The sequence below is a fragment of the Psittacula echo genome (genome assembly GCF_963264785.1).
Source record: "Psittacula echo genome assembly, chromosome: 3".
NCBI lineage: Eukaryota > Metazoa > Chordata > Aves > Psittaciformes > Psittacidae > Psittacula > Psittacula echo.
The window spans coordinates 71,557,438-71,584,856 of NC_137736.1; the positions used below are offsets into that span (position 1 = coordinate 71,557,438).

The window sequence follows — 27,419 nt, forward strand, 5'->3', positions numbered from 1 at the left end:
GTAAAAGCTCTCTAAAAGCCGCGTTTGCTGCCTGCAGTTGTGCTGTTTGACGCCCGTTCCTAGCCTCCCGAACGTTCCGCCCGTCTCGCAGCCGGGGCTCCTCAGGAGAACGACCCCGACTCACCCGCTCCGGCCCAAGCCGGCGGTGAAGCACCGCCCCCTTCCGCCCCCCGGCCCGCCCCACCCCGCCCCGTCGCCTACTCCCAGGAGAGGCGCCCCGGGCCTGGCAGAACGCGGCGGCCGCAGGCGGGAGCGAAGGCGGAGAGGCACCGCAGCGCTGGCGAGTGAGTGCCGAGAGCGGCCGCCGCGGGGGTGCGCGGCAGGACCCGTAGCGACGGGGAACGGCAGACAGGGACGGGGCGGCCTGTCCTCGCCGTCACGTGACGCGGCCCATCCGCGCGCCCCTGGTCCTGCTGACGCCACTAAGGCAGAGCCTTCCGGCGGCCAATGAGACGATTGCGGGGTGGGGTGGGGTTCCGCGGCGGCCTTTGGGCTGGCGCGTTGGGCTGGGCTGGGGCCTCCCCGGGGAGGGCGACCGTGGCGGCCATGGGGGAGGAAAGGATCTTTTAGCTGCGGCGGCGGCCGCCGGAATTAGAGCGGTGGAGGTGGAAGGCAGCGCCGCTCCATCCTGCCGCCGGCTCTGTGCCGGTCGTCGGTGGCGGGCAGGAGCCGCGCTGGCTTTACCCAGCGTTGTCCGTGTTGCGCCAGGCCCGTAAGGACCCGTCAGCGTTCCCTGGTGTCGCCGGGGCAGCCGGGTTCAGAGAGGGCTGCCCGCGACCCTGAACTTGAAACAGGGCTGCTGATGGGCCGAGGTGATAGCACCTCGGGTTCGCCTTGTATGCAGGTGCCTAGCCCATCCTCCAAAGTGTTAATTATGGTCCAAATACTCAGTTTAGTAACATACCTTTACCTTGTAGGGATTAGTGACGTGGGTTTGAAGAGCAAGAACTTGAGGGAGAATAGGAAGAAAATGGTTCAGGTGTCATAGATTAAGAGAAGCTGTGACAGTTGATATCTAGATCCTTACGAGATAACACTTAAAGAGTATTTGTCCTTTTGCATGCACTGCTTGGACCAGGTTGAGAGGGGGCAGGGGATGTTACCTTTTTTATCTTTGTAAGGGTTTCCTCTCATGCCTTTTCTGTTTTTCCATTTTAGAGATCTGTAAGTCTTTGCTTGTGAGTCAAGGTTCATTTAGCTATATCTGTGTTAACTCCAGACAATTAACTTCCTCATTTTTTGCTTCAGGGATTTTTGATTTGCTACTTCTGTAATTCTTGCTATGCTTTGAAACTATCAAGGTAGCAACTTAACATGCAGAAGCAGAACTATAAATATCCCCATGACCAAATTGTTTTATGTACAACTCTGTGAAGAGTGGTCTTGTTTTATGTACTCTGCTTTAAGCAGGCAGTCAGCCTGGAAAAGCAATTTCTCGACAATTAACATTGTTCGGTGTGTGACATAGGCCATTAAGAGAAGCTTTAAATTTCACAAGTACAAATGAAAAATGGACATACATCATCTTTCTTGTCCCCTCTCCCTGAGAAAAGCCTTAAAAACCTAGACTGCTTATAGTATAGGTATCCTCAGCTAGCACTCATTTTTTGGCCTTGCTCCATCATAGTTGTCAGTGTCATATAAAAACTAACATGTCGTGTAACCTGAATGTATTACAGCATTGTACTGCTGCCAGTAAATAAAAGCTAAGTAGAACAGATCTCACTGTCAGTCTCAAAACCTGAATTGCCAGGGGTGTTGCACATTAAACAAAAAAATGGCCTTTCCATACACAGCAGTTTGAAATCTGCATCCTATTGCTGAAAAATACGAACTACTTAATATGTGTGTCATACTTCGTTTTGCTTGGGTTCTTACAGCCTGTTTGCTCCTTGCTTCCTAAATCACTGTGGTGGTCTGCATCAGCTCTGCAGGCAAATTTCTTTGAGTTTATATATGACCTTGTTTTGAGACCACTGGAATTATATGTGTGATCAGAGGTTTTTTGCTGATCATTTTCTTGTATCAATTTAGGGTAGAAATACTGCTTTGGATGCTTCATTGTCTGCAGTGTCTGCTCTTTATCCTGTAGATATGTAGATCTTATGCTTTTGAGTCGAGGTTCATTTAGTATCTGTATTAACTCCAGACAATTAACTTCCTCAGTTCATGCTTTCCTTAACTGATTTTTGATGTGGAAAGCGAAGTGCCTCTGGAGAGTACAGAGCACACACAAGGCCTGGTTTTGCATCAGACATCCTGCTGTCTCTCGGACCCACTGTTAGCTGAGTACAGCCTCTTTACTTGGAAAAGTGTCATCTAGCCTTGGCTTTAGCTCTGCTCTGAGGGGTAGGCCAGGCTAGGTGACCTTTAAAGGTCCCTTCCAGCCAATGTTCCTCTGGTTCTGTCTATACATTCTGATGACTCCCAGTAGTCACCCAACTACCTACTTCAAAAGAAGCTTCCTCTCAAAAATGTCTTTCATCAGACTGCTGGTGTAACTATGATTTTTGCCTGTTCTGCTTTCTGTTGTTCATGTGGTTACATTTGTTCTTGGGGAACTTTTGGTAAGTGAAGTTACATGACTGTCTGATCTGTGATTTGAATTTGTGAGGGTAGGTACAAGGGTGCAGTCATGAGCAGTTTCTGAAGTGAAGTAAGAGAATAATAAATTCCAGGGGTATGTTGTGGCATTTGCCTTCTGCTGCTAGCTGAAGTGGTACACTTTTAGTCTTTGATGGAGTAGAGTAATTATTTTTCTGTGTAATCATAAGCAGCATTAACAGTTACTGCTTGTGGCCAAAAATACACTTCAAAAACTGCAGGTTTTGTAATCTCGTTTTATGGAGCACTGTACTTATTCCCTCCCTGCCCCCCCCCCCACCCCCCCTTACTAATCAAGTCTGGTTGTATGTTTCTCATCCTTTAAAAGCATAAGCTCATTGAACTTGGTCACATAACAACTCTGTTGATTTAAGTAGGATTGAATGTGAAACTTGCATGACGTTTTTGGCAACATGAACTGCTTAAGCAGATAACACATGCCACGATAGAATGCATTTCCTGTATGAACTGGTGCTACCATTCTTCTTCCCATCTTTCAAAATGTTTTGTTTGCAGCATTTTGACAGAGAACGTAAGTATTGCATGGGTAGTAAGATACAGGGGAAATGTATGGATGCAGTCACGTCATTGAGTTTGCAAATGTAATACCTTTTGCATTCTGTCTTTCTAAAAAGTGTGCATAATACCTTTTTTCTTTAAAACCAGAACTATTCAAGCAGTAGTACATCACTGTTCTTAAATCAAAATCTGTAGCTATGTAGAATTTTCTGCTCTTTTTCACTCCAAAAGTTTAATTACATTTTATGAACCATGTCAAATACAGCTCTTTTTTCCTCACTTCCCAAAGCACTTAATGCTAAAGGAGGACAGACTATACTGGGATAATATAATATTCTATTGATTTACCATTTACAGTGGTTTTCAAGAATGCCCTTTACATTAAGATTTTTGGCCATTGTGATTTCTTTAAGTGTATCAGCTATTTACTCTTAATATCTTGAGAAAACATACTGAATATCACTCTCAACTGATTTCTCTGACTTACAAGGTACCTCTTCTCCTTTGGAATTGCCACCTTTCTGCAGTGTTTGGACTGTTATTAATCATGTCCTTTACTAACAGCCAGAGTTAACCATCATATTGCTCTCGTTCTGACAGAAGTTCTTGACAGTGTAGAACCGCTTTTACTCATCCCTCCCCTGAAGCATTGCTTTTTTCTAGTGCTGTGTGTTGCCACTGTTAACTGTGAGGGAGATCATTCCATTTGCGCCAGGCTTCAGCTGTGAGAGAGTATCTGTACTGGGATGATACTGCCACTTTACATATATGCGCTATCAAATAATACCAGAGTAATTATAAGTCTCTTTATCTCTTTCCCTCCACTCATTTTGTTTAGCCTGATGCACAGCTTCTATGATACTATAATCCATCTTGCTTCACTGCTTGCCTGCATCGTGAAAACCCTTTTCTTTGAGTCAGGTCAGAGTCTCTCTTATTTTGGTTTATACCTGTTGTTTCTCCAACTCCCACATGCACCACTGTGAAGAGCCTAGCTGTGTTTTCTGGATAACCTCCTCACAGGTATGGGAAGATTGCAGTTTGGCCACCGCAAAGCCATCTCTTCTCAAGTTGAACAGGCCCAGTTCCCTGAACTTCTTGTCACAGAGCAAATGCTCCTCCCTCATTGCCTTCTTTGTACTGAGGGGCTCAAAACTGGATGCAGTATTGTAGGTGTGGTCTAATGAGGGTCAGATAAATGGAGATCATCTCCTCAGTCTGCTGATTGTGCTTCTGTTAATACAGTGCAGGGTGTATTCTTTGGTCCTTTCTTTGTTCAGCAAGGTGTATTCATGAGCCTTAAGGTAAGAATGAGTAAGGGAAATCATTGGGATGTCAGAGGAAACAAGGCCTCCTTGACTGCTGTGCTGTACTTTTGGCTGAGTGTTGTCTCTGACAACAGTTGGGGTTATAGCTTTCAGTGGGGAAGGAGACATAAATGTTTATTTCTCGCCACAGGTCTAGAATTCTCAGTGACATTTTCCAGAAGTCCCAGGAATACTTGGCTGATATACTTCGTTAATTTCTGGTTAATGATACTTCGTTAATTTCTGGTAACAGTATCATGGACCATTCAGATACTGTTTTGGAATAGTAATATAAAATACTTCTTTTTTTTCCAGAATATTTTTCACTGCTGATCAGCGCTCAATCTTCTGTAGTTTTTCTCTTGTATCAGCCTGTATCTCTGCTGCCGCCTTCTGCAGCAAAAAGTTGTCTACGTATATAGTGAAATACATTATTTAATACATCTTGTCTTGTAGTAGGCAGGCCAATTTGTGTACAGGTCTTTAAATAATTAAGGTTTTATTGTTACTGCTGACACACAGTACTGATAAGAATTGTGGGTTTGTACGACACCACCACCACCCTCTTTCATCTACTTCTTCAAGATAACAGACTTGCATTTGAAATGGGAGTTTCATTTGTAGCTGGTGGCAAGAGTTTGAGCTCACATCTCTTGACATCGACTGATGAAGCCTGAATAACCAGGCTAGATTCCGAACTTTAGGAAATTAAGCGAGGTGAATACTACCCTCTGGCTCATAAGAAATAACGAGTAGCATTCTTTCTGAATTCTTTTACATTGAACCCAAGTGTTTGCTGTTTAATTTTATCTGCTCTAAATTCCAGAAATAAATTTGTTATTGCTCTCAGAATGGGTGAATTGCTCTAGAAATCAAAGGTTAAATTATATCCCATCAAGAGAGGCACAGTCTACATATAAAGTAATACTGAAAGCTAGAAGGAAAATAGAAATAAACCAATTTCCTTTGGAATATTGCTGAGAAAAATTATATTGCAAGTGAGACTGTACATAGTGAGTAAGAAATAAGGGTCTTGTTTTGGGTTTGTGTTGGAAGAAAGGTGATTGTGCTGGGTTTGATGACATTTAGACCTAGTGATGAACCAAGGATTCATGGTAGTTGTGATATGACAGTAAGGCCATGACAGAATTTCATTACCTAATAGCTTCATTAGAAGAAATTGCAGGTTGTTTTAATAGAGAGGGAAATGGTATGTGGATAGGCCAAAGTACATCAAGTACAAAAAGGGCCTTGCTTAGAAGTTATAATTCTCTTGTCTTTAGCTAATTTTATTTTTATTCTTTAGCTTTTTTTTTTTTTGCCTTTTTTTTTTTTTTTTTTAGATAATTTTAATTGCATGACCTGCAATTCATTGCAGGTGCTGGAATAAAACATTTCAGGTTCTGGTAGTACATAGTACACATATGCTTCAAGATTGAAGGGAAGTGTTTGAGGCTGCTTAATCATTGATTTAACATTAATAGCTACAATTCTTAAACTAGAGCTGACACAAAATAACTGGTGTTTTCACAACAAGTAAAACTTCCAGGCTCAAGTTTGCAAGCCCAGAACTGCAACTGAAAGATATTGCCCAGTAAAGTAATGGGATTTTTGTCAACATCTTTACAGTGAAGGGATATTGGCCACTTCTTTGGGGTCTCCCTAACTTTAGTTTGTAAAACACCATGTAATTGCTCTTCCGCATGCCGTCTATCTCCGTGTTGCTAGTCACCATCCTTCTGTGTGTCTTCCTGCTTAACTCCTGCCTCCCTTTTGTGATGACATTCTTCTGGCCTTTGTTTTTTATTTCTTGTACTCAAGAGGTTATGGGACCATACAGTAACAGTATGTAGAATGAGTGCCGGAATATGCTCTCTTGTATGAATTTACTAACCCAGCTCACCTGGACCAAGAAGACATTGTTTTACAGTGAGGCAACAGGTTCTTGTGAGTGTTTCAATCTGGGGACAAATGGAAATCCTTCATGGGATTGTTAGGAGGCTAGAGAAGAGGATTAATAACATAAGCATCCATAGTAACAAGTTGAAAAGTACTGGATTCAGATTTTTTTATTGTTGGGATTGGATTTAAGATCGCAACGGGACTTGTTTACAAATGAACTTACCAGAATATGTGGGTGGAAAGATTGGAGGCAACTGGAGAAAAGAGTTTTAAGCAATAGCAATCGGGTACCAATGATCAGATGAGAGCTGGAAAAATAATATAAAAGTTACTAGCCATGACTGTCAGCTGAGATGTGATGATCTTGGATGTACAGGTAGGAGTAGAAGGAGGATTTAGCATTATGTTTTTGTATTCCCCGATTGCATGCCTGCACAGGTACTGAAGGGATATATTGTGGCTTGAAGAAGTCCTTGAGCCTAAATTTACTCTGGGTGAAGGAAGAACTCTGAAGAGGATGTGACAAGTGTACAGAGATTAGAAAAGTGAGAGGAAAAGATTACTAGAGATTACTGGCAGATGTAATCTTGGAGTGAGTGTCGGCATTTAAATATGTTTAAGAGTGTATGTTGATTACTGTTGATTTTCTTTGACGTTATATTTTAGTGAAACCATCAGATTTTCTGTTGAATGAGTAAGTAAGGATTTGAGCTCAGTGTTACATAGTATTTTCACTGAAAGGGGGTGGAGCATAACACATATATGAAGTGTGGCCAAGTATACTTTGAACCATTGTTTTCAAACTACATGACTGTGCAATGCTAAATACTGTTTTGTCTTGTGTTGCCTGTGAGGCACAGAGATACTCTGGTAAACATTACGCTGGGATGTGGGCATAGGAGAACAGCTAAATGAAATTTAGATGGGTTTGCACAGAGCTAAGCCTCCACTATGATAGGAAAATGTGGAGATAACTGAGAAACTGTATGAATGAGAGAAATGTTTCAATGTGATTTATGGAGTGGAGCCCCAGGCTTAATTTTGCCTTAGCTGAAAATTACAAAGGGAATAAATCCCAGCAGGACAGTTATCATACACACACGCACACATTTCACACATCAAATCACTAACCTGCTCCAAGGCTGCAGTGCTTGCTGTGATATAGTTCGAATATACTGTCTGTGAAAACTTTCAGATTATGAATCCAGCCACTGGCCAAATCTTACTAAAGCTTTCCGAAGCTCATTTCAAACACAAAAAGTAACACCAAGTTATATGCTTAGGAACTTTGTCCAGTTGGGAAGAGTATCTTTGGGGAAGGTGATACAAAGGGCTCAGAAAGAAGAATCTCTGCCTTCTGTGGACTCTGTAGATAGAAACCTGTTCTCTTAACTGTTATTTCTAACGGGAGTCAAATTCAAGAAAGCATGAGCATAAAATAAAAATTTAAATTATGTTTCAGGTTAATGATTTCTTTATTAAACTGTCCTAAGGCAACGGGCCTTATTTCGTGATTGTGGTTCCAGCAATGTGATTTTGTAGTTACATGAAGCTTCAGGAAACCTGCTTAACAGAAACAAAACGTATTTGAGAAGACAAGTAAGTTAGCAGAGAGAGAAAAGAGGTGGTTGTTGTTTTTCATCTTTCTGGTATGGGGCTTCTTAATGAGATATGCTGGCTGGCTGTTTTTTTCCTCTCCTTTCTATTCTTGTTTATATTTACCTTTATCTTGTCGAAATATCAAGAAATTCGGGTCAAAATATATCTGGATCCATCTGCTCATCTAGTCTGTTCTTTAACTGCTAGTAGTTACCGTATCTTTTAATTACGTATGCTTAATGATAGTTTACTGCATTAATGGGTGTCATCAAGTATCTTTAATTTTGTAAACGATGAACTTCCTAATGCAGAAAAAGCTTTTTCCCTGATTTCTATATATAAAAACAATGGATTAATCTCTTTAATTTGTCGAATTGTGGTTTATATGTTTGTCCTGATTTAGCAGTAGCAGTCACTTTTTCTCCTTCTTAGTAGCTGTTGCAGCACTGTGTTTTTGACTTTCGGCCTGGGAACAGAACTGATAACACCGATGTTTAGCCTGACCAAGGACTTTGTGAGTCTCATGCTCTGCCAGGGAGGAGGGGAAGCCGGGAGGAAGCAGGGACAGGACACCTGACCCAAACTAGCCAAAGAGGTATTCCATACCACAACACATCATGCCCAGGATGTAGAACTGAGAGTTCCTGAAAGGGCTAGATCACTGCTAGGTGGGGGCAAGGTATCGGTCGGTGAGGTGTTATATTCTCTTCCCTTGTTATTTCTTTTATCATTATTATTATTGGTGGCAGCAGCAGTGATTTGTGTTATACCTTAGTTACTGGACTGTTCTTATCTCAACCTGTGGGAGTTGCATTCTTTTGATTCTCCTCCCTGTCCCTCCAGGAGTGGGGGGAAGAAAGCCCGGGGTGGGGGGGAAGGGAAGTAGACTGCGTGGTTCTGATTTACGGCCTGGGCTTAAACCACGACAATGTTCTATGTATAACTTCCATTTCATTGTTGTTTTAGGGGAAAACTCAAATAGGCTGTATAATTTCGCTGCCTTCAGCAGAGGTATATTTTTATCACAGTCATGATATGAATGCAGGAAATGTTTATTCATTGACATTTCAATTTTGAACCTTATTAATTATAGTTACTCTTTTTATATAAGAACTTTGTGCTCTAAATGTTAAGACAAACTTGAATGACCTTTCAGTTCAAGGTTCATCAAATATGTGTTGTGGGGTTTTTTGTTTGTGTGGTTTTTGTTTTGTTTGGGGGCTTGGGGAGCTTTTTTTGTTTGGTTGGGGTTTTTTTTTGTGGTTGACCATCAGTGTTGATGTATCCTGATTTTAAGCAGGGTCTGCAGAGTGGTGCAGCAAACAAATGACCTGGTAGGTATAATTCTAGAAGCTAGGAATAGGTAATGCTGCCTTTAGGATAATTTGCCTTTCATGACCTTGCTAAAACAGGTAATTTGGTTCCACATCAGACAGGTAAAAAATTAATCTGTTAGGCTAATTTTTGAGATTATATGTGAGATGGATTATTTCTTTGACATTCCCTCATCCCTCTCCGGTTCTTTGTGCTGGCTTGTTAAGACCATCATCCCAACTACATTATCAGCTGGATTTTTACTTTAGGTACTAGTGATGCTTTGGGAGTGTGTTTAAGAAAAAGGGTTGGGAAATATTTTCAGTGACAGTGGAACAGACAGGTTTGGGGATTAATGATTTTTATCTCTCAGCAGGAATAAACTCCCCAGTAATCTTGTGCTTTTGTGATCTTTAAAAACTGCAGTATTAACAGCATGCATGAATTTAGTATTTACTTAGACAGCTCTTCTTGGATCCCAGCTCTTATTATTTCTCTGTTGTGGGCAGAGCTGCTACAGATGGAACTTTTTTAACGTGTTGCCTGAGCTATCACAGTATAATCACTTACATGTTTCTTAGAAAGACACTAATAAAACCTATGACATTGCTCTGGATTACACACGTGCATATGTAACAATTTACCTGCAAATCTGGAGCAAGATCACATATGCTGAAAAACAGTCTGTGAACAAATGTGTGTGCAAGATTGTTTCTTGCATGTCTAGAAAAATAGCATATCTCTTGTCTACAGTTACCACATTGACAGCTTGAAGGAAAACTGCATGAGGGCATAGATTTTCAATTATTCTTCAAAAAGTGATGTGTGTCATCAGCGTGCTGTGAATGGAACAAATAAAGTGTATGCCTATAAATAAGGTGTAATTTATGTTAAAGAAATCTGCAATAAATAGCAATTATTTCAGAACTAATTGGGATTAAAATCTCATATCTGTGATCTGAAGACAGTGTTTGAGAAGAAAAACAGGCAAAACCAAGAGAAGGCTTGTTTTGTAGATTCAGATTTATAGCTACCTTTACATACAATATATAAACCAGACTGGAAAAGCAGAAGCTTCAGAGAGGGACTATTAACAGAGGTTGTGGCCATGCAGTCCTGGGTTGTTCTCACTCTTTGCCTTCTTTCAGTGATTTATCGGCCAAAGATGTACAGCTGGCCCGGTGCTGCTCTGCCTTTGAGCCAGACATACCTCATGTGTGCCAAATCCAACCAAAGCCAGCTTCAGGACTAACAACAGTCTTTGACTGTGCCATCTCCTAGAAAGTAGAAAAATAAGATTTGTGCCCTCTGTGCCAAGGGCTCTAACCCATGTCTCTTAGGAGCATTTGGTTTTGTTTGGCCTTTTGAAGCTGGGTCACAGTGCAGAAAGCAATCAAGATTTGTGGGGTCAGAGAGTGTTCAGTGCAGCACCTTGAGATTATATCTGTATTTTGGAAGCGCTATGTGAAGCAGCAGTGGGTGAGAATCCAACATTTCTTTCTCTCTTTTTAGGGTTATTGCTACTGGGGAAAATAAAAATCAAGTAGTTGCATAATCTATAAGCAGGCAGGGAGTGGAACATAGGAATCTGTCTGAAGATGGCGGGAATCTAATGGATTCTGGACCACAGAATCCGTCTCTCGCAGTGTCCATGAGTCTAGTGTTTCTTTCCGTCCATGAGTCTAATGTTTCTTTCCATCCATGCATAGCGTATGAATCAAACTGCCTTGGGTTTTTCATTTGTTGTTTTGGGTTTGGTTGTGTTTTTTTTTTAACTCTTTAAAGGAGACCTAAGAGCTGTCTCATCTGGTTCCTTGGCAAAAGGCAAGTTTGGCAGAAATAGTGTTATCTCTGATAGAGATTTGACAGACTTGCTGTTGAGAATGGTAGTAGTGAAGGATTCCCAGCTCTCCTGGATGGTCTAGATTCTTCCCAAGTACTGTGCTTACCAGTAATCTTTCCTAATGCCCATCTTTGGAATTTATTGGCTCTTCTGTCCAAGTAGATGTAGTAAGAAGCTTACAGGTTCTCTTTTTCTATTAGAGTGTGCTTTGACACACTTAAAGGCACAACCCTATTTTCTCTAAAATAAGTGATCACAGTACAGTCTGTCTTCCTCCCCACTGCCCATAGGCTGTGATTTCTTGACCTATGCTCTGTCTGTGTCCAGCTGATCACATTTTTCCAGAAGAACAGTGCTCAAAGCTGGCCATACTGCTCAGTTTGTCACCTGATCAGAGCAGACTATGTTCACATGTCTCACTAGTGATGCACTTGTTTGTATGTAAACATTAGGATATTTTTTTTCCAACAGTACCGTGTTGTTGACTCGTGTTGAGTTCATGATCGTTCTAACTGCCAAATCTCTTCCTGCGGAACTTCTGTTACACTCATCTTTCCCCAGATTTTGTTTATACGGTTTATTATTCCTGGCTAATCTTAGAACTTTGCACTGGCATTATTTGAATGGCTGCTGTAGAGCAGCAGTTCTGCAGGGCCTTGCCACTGTCTCATTAGCCTTGCGCCGAACCTTTTGCATTGTGGTATTCTGCATCTGCCACATACCTGAGTATTTTCATTACCAGTACTTCCCTGGTACAGGAATGAATATAACAAATACTGTACATATGTCCAGTTTGAGATGAACCTCTAGTAAATGTTAAATAGTCTTTCTAAACATTTTTCACCTAAATAGCACCAGTTCTTGTTAAATCATCTTTTTTTTTCTGGCTTGCCTGTGGGAATAGTGTGAGCAGCAGTGTCAAAAGTTCTGCCAAGCTCAAGATAAGTAGTATAGATCAAGATAGACGATTGCTTTTCAGCATCCACACACCTTACCACCTGTAGAGGTGGGAAAGTACCTCTGTGTGTGTTCTAAATGTTAGGTTTCAATACTAGGTCTGTGTCCCTTCCTACTTCTATAGGAACTGACATTGGAAATAGTGGGTGTCGCCATCCAAGTGGTGTCTCCTAGGTCCGTCTCCGCTGTCTGTTCCTGATCAGCCTCACCCAGGTGGTTTGGGCTACTCAGCCTCTCCCACTAAGCACAGGTCAGGCAGGAGATGCCAAGCCACTCTGCTAAGCAATACACGAACCTTTTTGACTTCTGTATTGCTTCTCAGTTGTATTTCTGTTCATGTTCATGTCAAGTTTAAGCACATTCTGATTCAGTCACCACTGAATGTTCATCTTTTGGGAGCAAATGGGAGAAAGTAGTCCTTTTAGAACTGGGAGGGGGTTGTATTTTTCCCTTTTAAAAAGGGACAAGGGGCTGGGGAGTCCTAAAATAATTGTCACTTTTTGTTGTTGTTGTTTGTTGTTTGTGGTTTTGTTGTTGTTGGGTTTTTTTTTAACTTCTGAAATGCTGAAGAAACTGGGGAGAACAAGTGGTGTGGTGGTGTTATACTAAATAAATCATGCATGTAAAACCTGTCTGTTAGTCCCTCAGACTTAGGTAGTCTCTTTTAAAAATTATTTATGCTAACATCTGTTTAAAATGAGCTTTTCTCCCAATTGCTTGATTTTCTTAACGACTCAGCACCGTTCTTCTCAAGCTTCAGCTTTTTTCCTGCTTTCCATGACTTTTTTTTTTTTTCTTTATATGGGGTTATGTTACTTGATAGCAGTATTCAAGGTTGCATTGCTTGCCTGTCTTCTTTTTAGGTGACTTGATCTTCTGTCACCAAAAAGCTGGTCACACAAATCACCTGAGAGGTACTAAGTGCCTTGCTGGAGCCTAGAGATCTCCTCCAGTCTATGGGTTCTAGATATGCGTTCACCTGAGAATAATCCCTGTATCAATGTTAGCCTTTCTGTTCTAGCTTTAAAATCCACAATGGTTGCACTAAAACATGCAAACTCGTACATGTAGAAATCCCTATATCTTACTGAAAAAATACTGAAAGACAATACGACTTTTTGACAGTCCAGTGAAGAAAACTCATGCGTAATTAGCAGAAGGGAACTGTCAGTTGAAACACGTTTTTACAAAATTAATTATAACGATCTTGACCACATCTTCCTCTGTTTTCTGATACAGAATTTTCTTCCAAAATAGAGACTTCGGAACCTTTGGATTCTAAAGTACTGCATTCATTTCTTATACCGCCGTATTTTCAGTCTTCCCTGTATAAGAAGCTTATGACACTCCTTTTGGAAGTGCAGGATTCTTTCATTAATTTATTTGAAAAGCTATATTAAAAACATAGCACAACTTAAATCTTACACTAGTTGATCTAACTGCCTGCCATAATTCTGTTTGGGTTTTGAAATAAGCATCAAAAGCTGAGAAAGCTTTCATTCTCTTACACCCATTATCTAAAGTTTAAAGCATATCAGTACATGTACTTTCTCATTATTTTAATGAAATATGGGGTCACCAATTCTGACTCTACTTTTTCCATGAATTTGTCAGCCTTTTTTTATTGGCTCTGTCTTGCTGATAGAGTGGAAGGAAGAAGAGACTGAGATTGATTAATCTTCTTTGATACTTAACTTATTATTTTTCTTGGAGATCCAAGGACCTCCAAACAATAATCAATCAAAATCACTCCCCTCTGTCTATTCTCAGTGGAACCATCATAATAACCAATTAATACAGCCCTAGACTGGATGGAAAATTAGCCAGTACAAAAATTGATTGCAATTACCTAAATTCTGGTGTAGATGTCACTAGTTAAAGGCTTTTTGCAGAACAGGTATGCTCACAATATGAAGAAATTTTGTTTCACTTCAGGCCTTTTTTGATTTTAACTAAGGAATGAAGGCTTTTAGACACCCTAAGTTTAATCTTTAAAATGACCTGTCATGGTCAGTTAACCACCAAACTCCTCTGTGTGCATCACTTCTATGGTTCCACTTATTTTGAAGCATTACTGCCCTAAAATCAAAGCACGCACACACAACTGCAGATCATTTTAGAAATATACGGCGTTATTCTGGTGACACCACGTGTTGAAAGTAAAAAATGTAATACATTATGTATTCAGAAGCATGCCTTTATTAATTGATAGTTATCGTGGGGCAAGCAGTGAGCTAATGAAGCTTTCTAATTTGACAATGATTTGAGTTACCTATTTTAAAAGAAATGTTCACATGCTGAAAATCAGAAGTGATTTGTTCATTACCTGTCTTTTTAAGCCATATCAAAAAGACAGAATTCTTGTACAGTTTCTCTTCTTTCTGTGTCTTGTTATGCAGTGTTTCTTGATTTATATCTGGTGTAACTCTCTAATTATATTATTTATTTTCCTTTAATGAGCATCACTACATGAGTATTAGTTTAAGGAATGCAGAAGTAAAATTAACCAAGATTTCCAAATGTCCCTAGATACTGTTTGGCAAATCTGGGAGAAATGGTGTTCAGAGTAATACATCAATTACTCCAGTATTTGGAGTTAACATAGACTGCTGCACTACATGATACTTGGGTAGGGAGAGTGGCATTGGGAGGGCAGTGATTGATTTGTTCAAGAGCTGAAATGTAACTTTCTATAGCCAAATTGGACTAAGCTGACATTTAATAACGTTTTGTGTATTTTCAACAATGTATGAGTAATGTTTAGATTCAAAATTTTCAGTTAACATTATCTTATGACCAAAAATAAGATATATATATATATAGTTAATCTGTGAAATCATCCCTTCTTATGTCAGCTTGCCATTGTGAAATGTGTTTGATGTGAAGGTGTACAAGTGTTTGCCCAGAACTACCTCTTGAAAAACTCCCAAGCCATAGTTGCTATGAGCCAGGACCTTTCAATGGAACCAGTCTTTTTCAAAAGCACAGTGCTGACTGCTCTTTCATATTTAAGTGGAGGCCCTTCTCTTTTGTTGTGGCATGAAAATAAATTATAAATGGTGGTTATAAATTTATTTTAAATTAGGAGGAAAGTTAATAAAAAGAAAAGCACTTGGTTTTGTACCATGTAGCTCCCAATGCAAACAGAAATGTTTCAATTAGAAGGCTACAGAAGTCTTAGGAGTTGCTATTCGTGTCCTCCCCATCATGTTCACTGACAGTGAAATTGGAAAAAGTAAGGAATAAGGAAGTGAATTGGAGGATACTCTATCTACTACTGTGTATTTGGGATCTATTTGGAAAGGTGGGATCCCAATAAAGCAGAGAAATAGAATGCAGCAGGTGTGGATTCTTTTCTCATTTCCAGGGCAAACCTTGGAAAAGGGTGAATATAGTGTTTCCCTTGTCACTTCTGCCTCATGTCCCACTGTACAGGCAATGGGTACTAGTCTGGCAGTTACCCTTTTTGTGCTGAAGTCTGTGCATCCCCTTTGGTCTGCTCTGTTGACTACTAATGTAGCCAGTTTATCCATGCTGTTTTCTCATAATTTTGTCTCATGTTTGGGGTGTGTGAGGAGGCTGTTGTGGGAAAGATATTAAAGCTAGTCAGAGGATATCATAAAATCATAGAAACCAGGTTGGAAAGGACCTCAAGGAGCATCTGGTCCAACCTTTCTTGGCAAAAAAGAACTCGACCTAGACCAGAATGCCCAGCACCTTGTCCACCTGAATCTTAAAAAGTATCCAACTTTGGGGAATCCACCAGTTCTCTGGGGAGATTATTGCAGTGGCTGATTGTTCTCATTGTGAAAAGTTTTCCTCTAGTGTCCAACTGTTATCTCTCTGGGAGTAACTTTTACCCTTTGTTTCATGTGACTCCTTGTAAAAAGGGAGTCTCCAACTTCTTTGTAGCCACCTTTTAAATACTGGAGCATGGTGATAAGGTGCTAATTTATACTTGGGGCTTAATCACCTTTCTTGCAATCTGTTTCAGTCTTCACTGCTTGCAATCTGTTCCAGTCCTAAACTGGCTACATCTTAAGATCTAGCTTGAGGCATTTAGAACACTTTGTATATATATTTATACATTCTATATTGTAATGTTGCGTTGCCTTGCATCTGTGCCTCTTTTCCCAAAACAAAGTCTGAATTGACGAATACATATCGTTGGACACTCTCCTAGATATTTGAATGCCTATGGGGTATCTCCTAGATATTTGGTATTTTTATGACACTGATCTGGCTTTTTTGCATTCAAAACCACATTGCGTATTATTCCCCTTATCGTTTACTTCCAGTACTTGATTCTGTTCTTCCTTTATCAAGTTAGTAACAGAAATTCCTTCTCAGAGGTCACTGAGAAGAGGTTGCACAACACGTATAAAGCTATTTTTATTTATATAAATATTTATTTGTAAATAATTCTGTTTCATATAAATGTCTATATAATTCAAATGAATGTTATATGTTTTCCTGTTACAGCCAGACCTCTGGTTTAAGATGCCTTTCATTAAGGCTTCCTTCCAGGCATCCTGGACACTGCCAAGGAGACCTTCAATTAGCATAAATTCTACATGCCATTGTAAAACTAAAATAGGGGGTTGGGGTTTTCTTTTGTTTGTTTGGTTTTTTGGGGGGGGTTTTTTGGTGTTTTTTGGTTTTTTGGTTTTTTTTTTGCAATTGCAGATGTATGTATAAGTAGAGATAGATATGGAATTATTTACATCAGCATTTCTTGTGAGCCTGTTGTAGCTCCAGGGGAAAATTTAAGGACTTGTGTAGCTGGTTTTCCTCATTCTTAAGTAAATACAGATCTGCACTAAATTTTGCATCAGACTACAAAGCTTGTTTCTGTACCAAGAGACAAAACTACTCCTTACCAGAAAGTAAGCATTTCATTCAACACATCCTTATAGGACACACACAAACAAATCAGGAATTTATTGTCGTCTTGCTTATCTTTGACTCTACAAGGCAGGAGGGTATTTGAGATTCTGGTCACTGTGTTTTCTGGATTTAAAAATGATTACTTCAATGCCTTGTTGAGTTTCATTTCAGGCTTTTTGGATGCCCCTGAATATGTGTTTGTTTCTTCTGTGTAGAAGATAGCAGGCCAGTAGATGTGTTTACTTTATGATAAGGGTTCTTTCGTAGCTGTTGAAGGAGGTGAGGTATGTTTCAGATTTCATCACAGAACTTTGCAAGTCTTTCTTGGAGAACAAAAATCAAGACCAGTACTGTTGAATTAACTCATTATTTTTATTTTCGTAATGATCTGTGACTCTATCTTTTTCTGTAGCAAACTCAGTATTAATTTCTAAACAGAAGTGATATGCCTCGGTGGGACTGAAGTAATTATATACATCTGTTCATGATTCTTTGTAGTTTTGATTTGATGTTCTGTTTTGTATTTTCTTACCTTATATTAGAAAATGATGGAAGGGATTTGTTGCTGAGGTATGGATTGGGTTTTTATTTTTTACTTGTATTGAGCTGCAAAGTGAAATTCACTTTAAGAAAAAGTAAGTATTTTTATTAAACTACCCACATAGCTTATCAAAGTAAGACTTGCATATATATTTAATTAATTAGGCAAATAAAATAACTGCAGTTAGTGAATTAGAATAGAATAGAATCCTTTAGGTTGGAAAAGACTCTGAAGATCGAGTCCAGTCATTAACCTAACACTGCCAAGTCCACCACTAAACCATGTCCCAGAGTTCCACATCTACGTGTCTTTCAGATACCTTGAGTGACTCAGCCACTTCCCTGGTCAGCCTCTTGAGCTGATTTTTTTTGTTATCAGTATGTCACATGTTAAATATTATGCATTTCCACAAGTTTGATTCATAGACTGAAAATATATATATCCCTTAAAAAAAAAAACCAACAAAACAACATAGGGGAGTGAGGGGGAAGGAAGGGACAAAATCCCCATAATCCATTTCTGAGCTTTAAAAAAACTTGACCTGAATAAATTAAAGAGGAAGGAGAATACTTCTATGTATCACAGGAGGAAGATTCGCTGATTCTTCATTTTCCACTGTTTTTACAGTGGTGTCTCCAGACCAGCAGTTTGACTTGCTGCAGAGCTGTAACCACAAACCAGTGATTCTATTATTCTCCTTTAATATTATATGAATACTCCACTTTTGCTTTTGTGCATCCTTTTGTGCGGTAACCTCAGCTATGGTCTTCTAAATGTCAAGACAGACCTCTCCTTCTTGCACTGCTACCTAGGCGCATACGTGCAAATAAAAAAAGTCATTAATGTTAGTGTATCTTCTGTGAGCATAGATACACCTCATTATCCACTACTCCTTCTGAACCTCACAAAATTGGTATGACCCTCCTGTGTGAACATACTTGGCCATTATCCCACACTGTCTGTACCCTTCCTGGTTGAACATTTAAAATACTGTTTGTGTTTAAATCTGTTGGTTCCTTAAGTACAACTGGTTATAATTTTCATTTCTCCTTTTCTGTGGGCCATTAACTCTTCACAAGCAAAGCATGAGTCTGCGTAGAAAATCCTGTGTGTATATATGGATGTTATAAATGTGTATGAATTGTCTTTCCTTGGCCCATGAGCTGATGAAAACCGGGTCTCTTGATGTTTCATTTCTGTCAGGTTGGTCAAAGGTTTATGTTTCAGTGACTGGTCCATGCTGGGATAGGTAGGTGGTTTCTGGAGATAAAATAGTGCAGTGTTACGTGACATTGTTCCCAGATTAGCACCTGGATTTTGTTTGATTTTGGCAAGGTTTAAGGAGCATCATTTTGCAGCCCTCTGCACAGTGCTCCATGGCTCTGGTACCTCAGTTCATCCAGCATCTGTGGAGCCACTAGCTGGAGCAGCCTCCTGCTATTCAGCTGGGATGTCCAGCTGCCTGAGAGGCACCACCAGGTGCTCATGTGACTGCAGGGTGTCTTCTGGGCATAGCACATCTCGCCAGCAGGCCTGTGCTGTGGCATCTCCACACTAGCTGAGCAAAGGCATAAGATGGCCTCCAGAGCCACAGGCTCCTGCTGGTGGGAGGCTGCTGTTGCTGAAGGATCGGTTTTATTTATCATCTCCTTTCCAGGCTAAGTTGAACTCTTGTGGGATGAGGGGATAGTGCTGTGCCACGACCTGGGCATCTCTCCCCTCCTCACAGAGCATCATTGTCCAGCCATTGCGCTGTCCCTTGTGGAAAGGCGCCTCACAATCTCACACAAGTTCCCATCTTTTCTCTCTTCTCCTTCTCTCTCACCATCTTTTCAGTGTAGAAAAACACATTCCCAAGCTTAGGTACTCAAAGTGTTTGCTGTGTTCCACAGGCTGGGATGCTCTTCTCAGTCCAAAACAGCGAACTGACCCCTCTGGGTATTGGCATGTAAATCAGTGTGCTGACCTTGAGGGGAACCCATCCAAGCTGCAGGCTGTGTCCTGAGTTTCAGGATGTCGGCGGTTTGAAACACTGGGCTATGCTCTGCATGTCAATGACAGAAACCACTTCAAATTCACGGTGGCATCCAAAACGGTACCGGGAACAGGGCTGGCATAGCAGGGCTGCCCTATCAAAAGTTGTTTTCTACTTTTTTCCTGTAACAGCAATCTGACATTTACTGTTAATGCTTCATTTTTGGTTGTTTTTGTGGGGGTTTTATTCCTGTTTTTGTAGATAGAACCGTTTAAGCATCTAAGCTAAAAGTGCAAAAGTGAGACATTTCTATCTATGTCATTTAAATTAATTGTATCAGGTTCTTGAGATAGCATCATAAGGACCCACCATGCTGAGCAGGATTTTGAGAAGCCATCTAATCTGCTGCCTTTCCCGTAAGTCAAGATTAACTGTAGAATCCATGATATTTTGGACAAATGGCTGTTTATCAAGAGTTCCAGTTTAAAGGCTTCAACAAAGTTGAATTTTCAGTGAACACTTCACGCCCCAGTTGCCACTCAAGGATAAAATGCTTGAGATACCACTGTGTTCATATGAAACATCAGTCCATTGCTCCGTAGCACTCATAAATGTGTTGGGGGAAAGGAGTGTGAACAAAGCAGGAGACATGATTTATATCCCTGTATAAATCCATGGTTTATCCATTCTCAGATGTTTCTAGTAAGTCAGTTCTAGTTTCCTTATCTCATAAAACTATAGAAGAAGAGGTGGCAAAGATGCTTGCAGGTAAGGAGTGTTTTCCATTCTGTTAAATACATGTGGATTCATCAGCCTAGAAGAGAGCAAGAGCTAAAAAGTATCTGGTGACACAGGGGGTGTGTACAGAGACCCCTGACTGGGAGAAAGATCCATCAGATGAAGCGAGGAGGTGGCAGGGAAAACCCCCAATGCAACTTGCATCTCATGTACTCATGTGGAGTCAAGGTGTGGAGCTGCCTGTTGTGTGCTGCTGCTGTTGCATGTGGTTTGCAAGGAAAAAGCCTTTATGCACCACGGTGCTCATCACCTCTGGCTTAGGAAGGATCTAACCTAAGTCTAGAAATGCATCGCTGTTGCCTTGCCCCATTCTTGTGCTTTTCCTGAGGTATCTGCTATTAATCACTGTCTCTTCTATGAAACCTTTACGTATTTGTAGGTGATTATGCCTCATCTCCTCAGCTGCTGTTTTTAAGCTCCTGCTTGTTCAGTCTGTGCCCCTAAAAAACAGTCCCTGAGCTCTTTCTAACTACTTCTGTCATCCACAGGTTTCTGAATTGTGGTAGCAAGACCCTGATATAATATTCTGTCTTCTGAGACTCATACAATATTATTTAATATTAGGACAAACCAGTCAATGCTTAATAATACTGATAATATATTCTCTTGGGGGGACAACTTCCCACCCTCATCCCTCCCAACTCAATTTGTCCACATCCATTGACTTCCCATTTTCTTCATCCTCCTTTTCTTGTCCTTGTGATGTGCTGGCAATCCCCTCCTGTCTCTGCACTGTCTAGATATTTAGTCTCTTAATCAGTCTTAGCAGTGTGTCCACATGTTCATGTAGTGGTTTTATCTGAAGGGGGCCTACAAGGATGCTGGGGATGGACTCTTCATCAGGGACTGTAGTGACAGGACAAGGGGTAATGGGTTCAAACTTAAACAGGGGAAGTTCAGGTTGGATATAAGGAAGAAATTCTTTACTGAGAGGGTGGTGAGGCACTGGAATGGGTTGCCCAGGGAGGTTGTGAATGCTCCATCCTTGGTGGTGTTCAAGGCCAGGTTGGATGAGGCCTTGGGTGGCATGGTTTAGTGTGAGGTGTCCCTGCCCATGGCAGGGGGGTTGGAACTAGGTGATCTTAAGGTCCTTTCCAACCCTAACTATTCTATGATTCTATGATTCTATCTGATTGTCACTTGGCGGCCTCTGGAGCTGCTCCTAACAGTTGCTTCTTGAATTAAACTCTTCTGGTTGTAGTAAAAATTAATCTAATGAAGTTTCTCTGTGTAGTAGAGTTGAAAGTGATTTGAAACTGTTTCAAACAGACAAAAGGCAAATATTTGCTGTGATGCCAAATGGGTTTGAGGCACACGAGTAGCACTGTGATTGATGCTTATCCAAAGGGAGGGCATCCTCACTCTGCCTCCTGGCAGATAACTCGAAGATACTCCTGCTTAAGCGCAGGCATATTTGTTGGTTTGGGGATGTAAACTATCCGAGCATGAAACTGAAAGTATCTGCGAAGTAGCTTAAGTGATATTTTAGGTAGTGCCCAGTAGCATCCAGCGTGGCACCGGTTACTCTAATATCTTGCTTATTTTCACAAACCAGCACCTCACAGTTTCTGAGCGGACAACTGCTGTGAGGACTTAACCTCTTGATTTCAAAGGAGCCACCGTTTTGCTGGTGCCTCTGTGGTTAATGTAAGAAAGGTGTCTTGCCATAAACTTTTTCCGAGGTATTCAGCAAGGTTGGAAAGGGGTCGGCCCAGGCAGGAAGCCCTTGTCTGTGCTATAAAGAAAATAGCAAGCAACAAAATGAAAGCATCAAAGGACCAACAGGATGCGGTCCCAGGAGTCCTCTCTGGCATGTTAGTCCTTCTTGAAAGTTAGCATTGAGTGAAGAGTGACCTTAAAACTCACTTCATTCAAACAGACTGGGCTCAAGTTTAAAGTTCAAGGCATTTTGTTTTTTCACCTGTTTCCTACAGTTTTAAGAAACTTCTGAAGAATTAATGTGTAACTATATCTGGTCACCAAGCCAATGCACAGAATTTTTCTCAAGGGAAAATAATGTTACTGTATGGAGCGAGAGAAATGGATACTTTCTGAGTTGGGAAAAAAAGTTTCAACAAAATAAAACCCAAAACCACTGTTACGATGATCACAAACAGCCCTGGAGCCGGGTAGTGCATCTCCTATTTCTCTTTTCATTTTCAAAAGAAGCTTGTGGTATCCCGTAACTGTCTGAATTGTGGTGAAACGATGTTTTTTGTCAAAGCTGCTGCTGCTTGGGAAGAGAGGTCTTCTTTTAGATACAGCCTGGGAGCAAAGAGCCCATTTGCAGCAGCTCAGCTTCATCTGTGAGTGCATGTTGACTGAGCCAGCGACTGGCCCCATGGCCGTCCATCCCTCTCTTAGTGCTCTGGAGCTGTTGGGCCTCAAGAGGGAAAACTAAAGCCTTGACCTACAACTCAACATCAGTAGGCAAGGACAGACATGGGTACAGTGATGCAGCCTTACCACCACTAATGCCAAACAGCAACCAGGGCTGCTGGCTGATGCCAGTTATGAGCCACTTTTCACCCAACAGCTTATTGCACCTGCATGGTCCTGAAATAGTCACTTTATTTGCCTCTCGTGTAAGGAAGCAACTAATAATTGATCTGTGAGCAGTTTGGCAGGTCGCCTTTCATAGCTGAAAGAAACAGTTTGGAGAGATGACGTACAGATTTCACTGGTATTTCCCTATACCATTAAATTTTAATGATTCTGGCATGAGTGGGATTTGTTCTGTCCTAGCAGCTAATAGTATAGAGTCTGGGGTGGATTTTGTTGTTTTTTGGTGGGCTTTCTTTTCCTCTTAGGTAGTGTCTTAGAAGTGTCAAACTGGATTAAGTGAGAAAAGGCAACTTCTTGTTGGTGATCCAGTGAAGGGATGTCATCTGTAACTCTTTTCAGCTGCTTAGTGGAAGTCTGTGAAATGACCCTCATAAAATTCTGCTCTTTACTCTCCTGCCACAAGGTGGCTAAAAATTTTTTGAAAGCCCATGATATGCTGGAAATGATGCTAATACATCTAACAGCCTTTCTGCAACTCAACACGCGGCACACAGCAGACCAGATTTATTGCACAGAAAACTGTGTATGTCCTATTTATATGAAGCAGCATGCAGAAGATGTTTTTACCAGGTTTATTTCGATCACTCCTCAGCCGGGGTTGGCTGGGCTTGGCTTTGTGGCTTTGTTGGTGTTTTAATAGAAGAAGTCCTTGTGTCCAGCCCACCCCATGAGAGCAACCAGGCTGCTGTGGACCAGAGTGGTGTGATGGGGAGCTCAACAGCTGCCTGCCTGTGAAGCCACAGCTCTACCGGTACCTCAGCCTTGTGGCTTTACAGTGGCTGTGGCTGAAATGTCAGATTGCCACCCCATCTCCGTTTGTACTGCCTGCTGAATTCACCTGCTCAAATGCTAAATCAGAAAACACTGATCCAAACTGGGGTTAGGAAGTTCTTTTTTGGTGGTGATGGTGGTGGTGAATTTTGTGGGTCCTGCCCGAGGATGACGGGTTGTCTCTTCACATCAGTAATGGTTCCAAATAGCGGTCTGCTGCACCATCAGAAATGTGTACTTCGTTTTCACCAATTTCAGGAGTGGCAACACTCTTCCCTGTAAACTTTTTGGAAGCTTATCTCCAGCTTTACAGTAGGGATGGAGCTTTTGTTTAATGGAAATGAAGCGTATCTTTTTCTTACAGATGCACCACTCACTACCGAGATTTTTATGTGCGTTTTAGGTTTCCTGTTTTATTTTTTAACTTATTAACTCTGACAAGTAACCTCTTGGTAGTGAACAATTTAATTCACAATTCATTTTCTGATTCAAAGTGAACACGAGTGCCCTAATCCCCTAATGGGAATTAATTGCATGTTTCAGTGCTTAACTCTGATCCTTTCTCAATCCCCACCGGGACAAGTTTCTTCCTGAAGGATCTGTGTTTGTTATTCAAAACACAATATGAAAGGTAATGATTTTTCTTATAAAAGGGAGTCAAATGGACTGAATATTAATGCTCTTTTTATAATGAGGGAATGAGCTGCGTCCAAAAAAAATTTGTTTATGTCATGAAGGATAAATTACGCTGAAGTATATCTGATAAAATACAGGGAGGAAATCAGTGCAGTCTTTTTTCCTGAAGTGAAAGCAGTTTGCCAGTAAAGAAAGGCACAAACCATTTTTGCTTGGAAAACTATTCTGTTACAGAGAGAACCTGTTTACTTCACCAAGGGGGAAGTTGCTTTGCTGCTGAGGATTTTCAATGACACTCTCTTGGCCAGCAATGTACCCTTTTGGATGCCCAACCTGATCTGACAGTTTACTAAAATAAGAGCAAATAGGAGGAAACACATGAAGTTTCTTTTTCCAGTCTGTTTTAAAAGGTTGTTTCAAACTTGAAATTCACTGTTCAACGACCCTCTTTCCAAAAGGAGGTGGAGGTGCTCCTCTGCTGTTGGGTATCTGGCCCAGCCAGCCAGCTGTGAGTGAAGCAGCTCTGCCCAGTAGTCGGTGATGGAGGGCAAAACGTAGGAAACCATCAAACAGTGCAAGAGCTGCCTCTGCCCTTCAGAAACGATAGGGGATAAATGGAGCACGGCGTGAAAAATAACCCAGGAACGATGAAGGTATCTTTTCCCCCCTTTACCTTTCAGTAAAGCCAGCCTTTTATCCCATTTAAACACCAGGTTAAACTTGCTTTTGTGTGTTGCTGAGCATTACACCGCACACTTGCTGCAGCACAGCTCTGTCATGGTGCAAGAGAGAAAAATGAAGAAAGGTTTAGAGCTTTACCAAGACTCAGGAATGCGTTGGCTGATGTTGAGGGTTCCTTAAGAGGAACCATGGCCTGTAATGTGATTACAGCAAAGAACTGCAAGGCTGACTTGCCCCTGGTATCTGTTTTTCAATGTTAGATCTCTGACTGAAAAGTTTCAAGAGATAATTGGATATAGTATGATATTTAAATGTGGTTTAGGACTACAAGGCCCCCTGTGCGCGCTCCCAAACAGTCTTTGCGCGTACAATACGTCTTGGTGTGGGTGAGGTTCTCCAGAACATTGGCCAAAGGGGCCATGTGGGTAACATACACCTTTGTCTTTCAGCTGCTTTTGCAGGTACGATGGCTCGTGTCTTCGTCTATGGCACGCTTAAGAAGGGCCAACCCAACTACAAGTACATGATCAACACAGCCAAGGGGCTAGCGAAATTCCAAGGATGGGGCCGCACAGTGGAGAAGTACCCGCTGGTGATTGCAGGCAAATACAACATTCCTTACATGCTGAACATCCCAGGAACAGGACACCACGTCGCTGGGGAGATTTACTCGGTTGACGACCAGATGCTGCAGTTCCTGGATGAGTTTGAAGGCTGCCCAGACATGTACCAGCGTACACTGATGAGAATCGAGGTGGTGGAGTGGGAAGGGAAGGGTGGTGTAGGCGAGGCGCGGGCAGCTGCCGAGGGTGTCATAGAGTGCTTTGTGTACAGCACAATGACATATCCGCCCGAGTGGGTCGGCCTCCCCTACCATGACAGTTACGACTCCTCAGGGAAACACGGCCTCTCCTATGTCCTACGCGAAAGCCGGGATTAAACACGGGAGGTGATGCAGCCCGGCTGAAGACATAGTACTAAGCACGTGTTGATCAGTAACCTTTCCAGGAAAGCTGTAACACCTTTTCATTAAAATGCAGGATCTCTTGTAACCTTCCCAACCTGGGAGCCTTGGCACTAGATTTGAAGTCTTGTAGACCCACAGATGGGGACTCCTACCTGGCTAGCCAGTGTCCTCTTCACCACCCCTAACCTGCGAGTAACTGGGTTTGCATGCGGTGTAAAATAACTATCTGTGCACATCGGTTTTGTGGTCTAATTGTAAATTCTTAATTCCCTCCCCTTTTGCCTCAGTGCATTGACAAATGTTCTTGTGTAGTTCTCCAAGGTGCGTGGAATAACAATGATATGATTGCACTAATAGCTGAAACTGATTTTAAAAAGTCATGTCTGCAAGCAAACTAAAGCACAACTCATGTTTAATATTGACCTGTAATGGTGTTTAGTAGGTTACTGAATGTAAACCGGGAGAGATGACAATATAGGTACTATGCACTTCAAGACAAACACGAAATGGCTGGAGAAATAGAAAAAAATTAAAGACTATTCTTCTCTGTATTGCAATGTTTTCTGAACGGGAAAGGAGTATTTTTAAAACCTGTTTAGTTTTGTAAGGTACTGTGAAAAAATACTAAGAGAGTATAAGAGAATTACATTTAAAATCATATTTTAAATTTAGCATTCTAAGCACTTTAGGTACCACTTCAGTTCAGAGTGACTGTAGGGGTTGGGGAGGTGGGGGTGGTGGAGGGGTGTTGGGGACCAGGAAAAGCAAACCTATTTTCAGCTGCCCATCACGCTATAGTTGATGCAGCTGTTGCAGGCACTTAACTATGAAGGTGACTTTTTGCCAAGCACTTTAATGCAGAACTTACTTGCAACCGTATGCAAACTGCATTTCCTATCGAGGGAAAGATTTTCTGTGCATGATATAAAACATCCAAAGGACCTGTATTGTGATTATTGCAACATTTAAACAGGAAAAAAAAGGATGGAAAGATGACTGTTGTCCCCCTGACCCAACCAACTGTGCTGGTTTCTGTACAATCTGGGGAAATCGTAGCTTTCTGTTGTTACACTCCTGTGCCTTGTATTTTCTGTCAACTGCAGTGTTTGGTACATACAGATTGTAGAGTATACAAAGCTGCCAAAAGGATGTGAGCAGGGAATGTATGCCATGCAGTGAGCCAAAGTACAATGAAATGTACTAGGGATATCATTAAGAACACTACTGTACTTTTGCTTGACTGCCAGTAGCCCTGTGATAGCCAGAGGAGGTCTGGGGTAAGGAATCAGCCCTGGGATCTGGGGTAAGGAATCAGCCCTGGGATCCAGGGTAAGGAATCAGCCTAAACTTTATCAGTAGTAGGCACTGCTGCATCTCATTTAAGTAACAGACAGGAAGCTTGTGTTGTTACAGTAACAACTTAAGCAATTTTAAAGTAGAATACTTGTGTCTCTTCGGGATACTTGGTGGTTTTTTTAGGGCAACCTGCAGAAGCTGAACTGTGCTCCTTTTGGAAAGGGCAAGATGGCATTAAGGAGATTGGTAGGAAGATC

General features: G+C 41.3%; 1 protein-coding gene across 1 annotated transcript; it reads left to right on the forward strand.

Moving 5' to 3' along the window:
• Window positions 1-232: 232 nt before the first annotated feature.
• On the forward strand, window positions 233-25,839 carry GGACT (gamma-glutamylamine cyclotransferase; the record flags this gene model as incomplete). The annotated part of the gene is made up of 2 exons (XM_080612917.1): window positions 233-284; window positions 25,349-25,839. The coding sequence occupies exon 2, from the start codon at window positions 25,366-25,368 to the stop codon at window positions 25,837-25,839; it is 474 nt and encodes a 157-aa protein (XP_080469043.1). The 5' UTR covers window positions 233-284; window positions 25,349-25,365.
• Window positions 25,840-27,419: the final 1,580 nt, after the last annotated feature.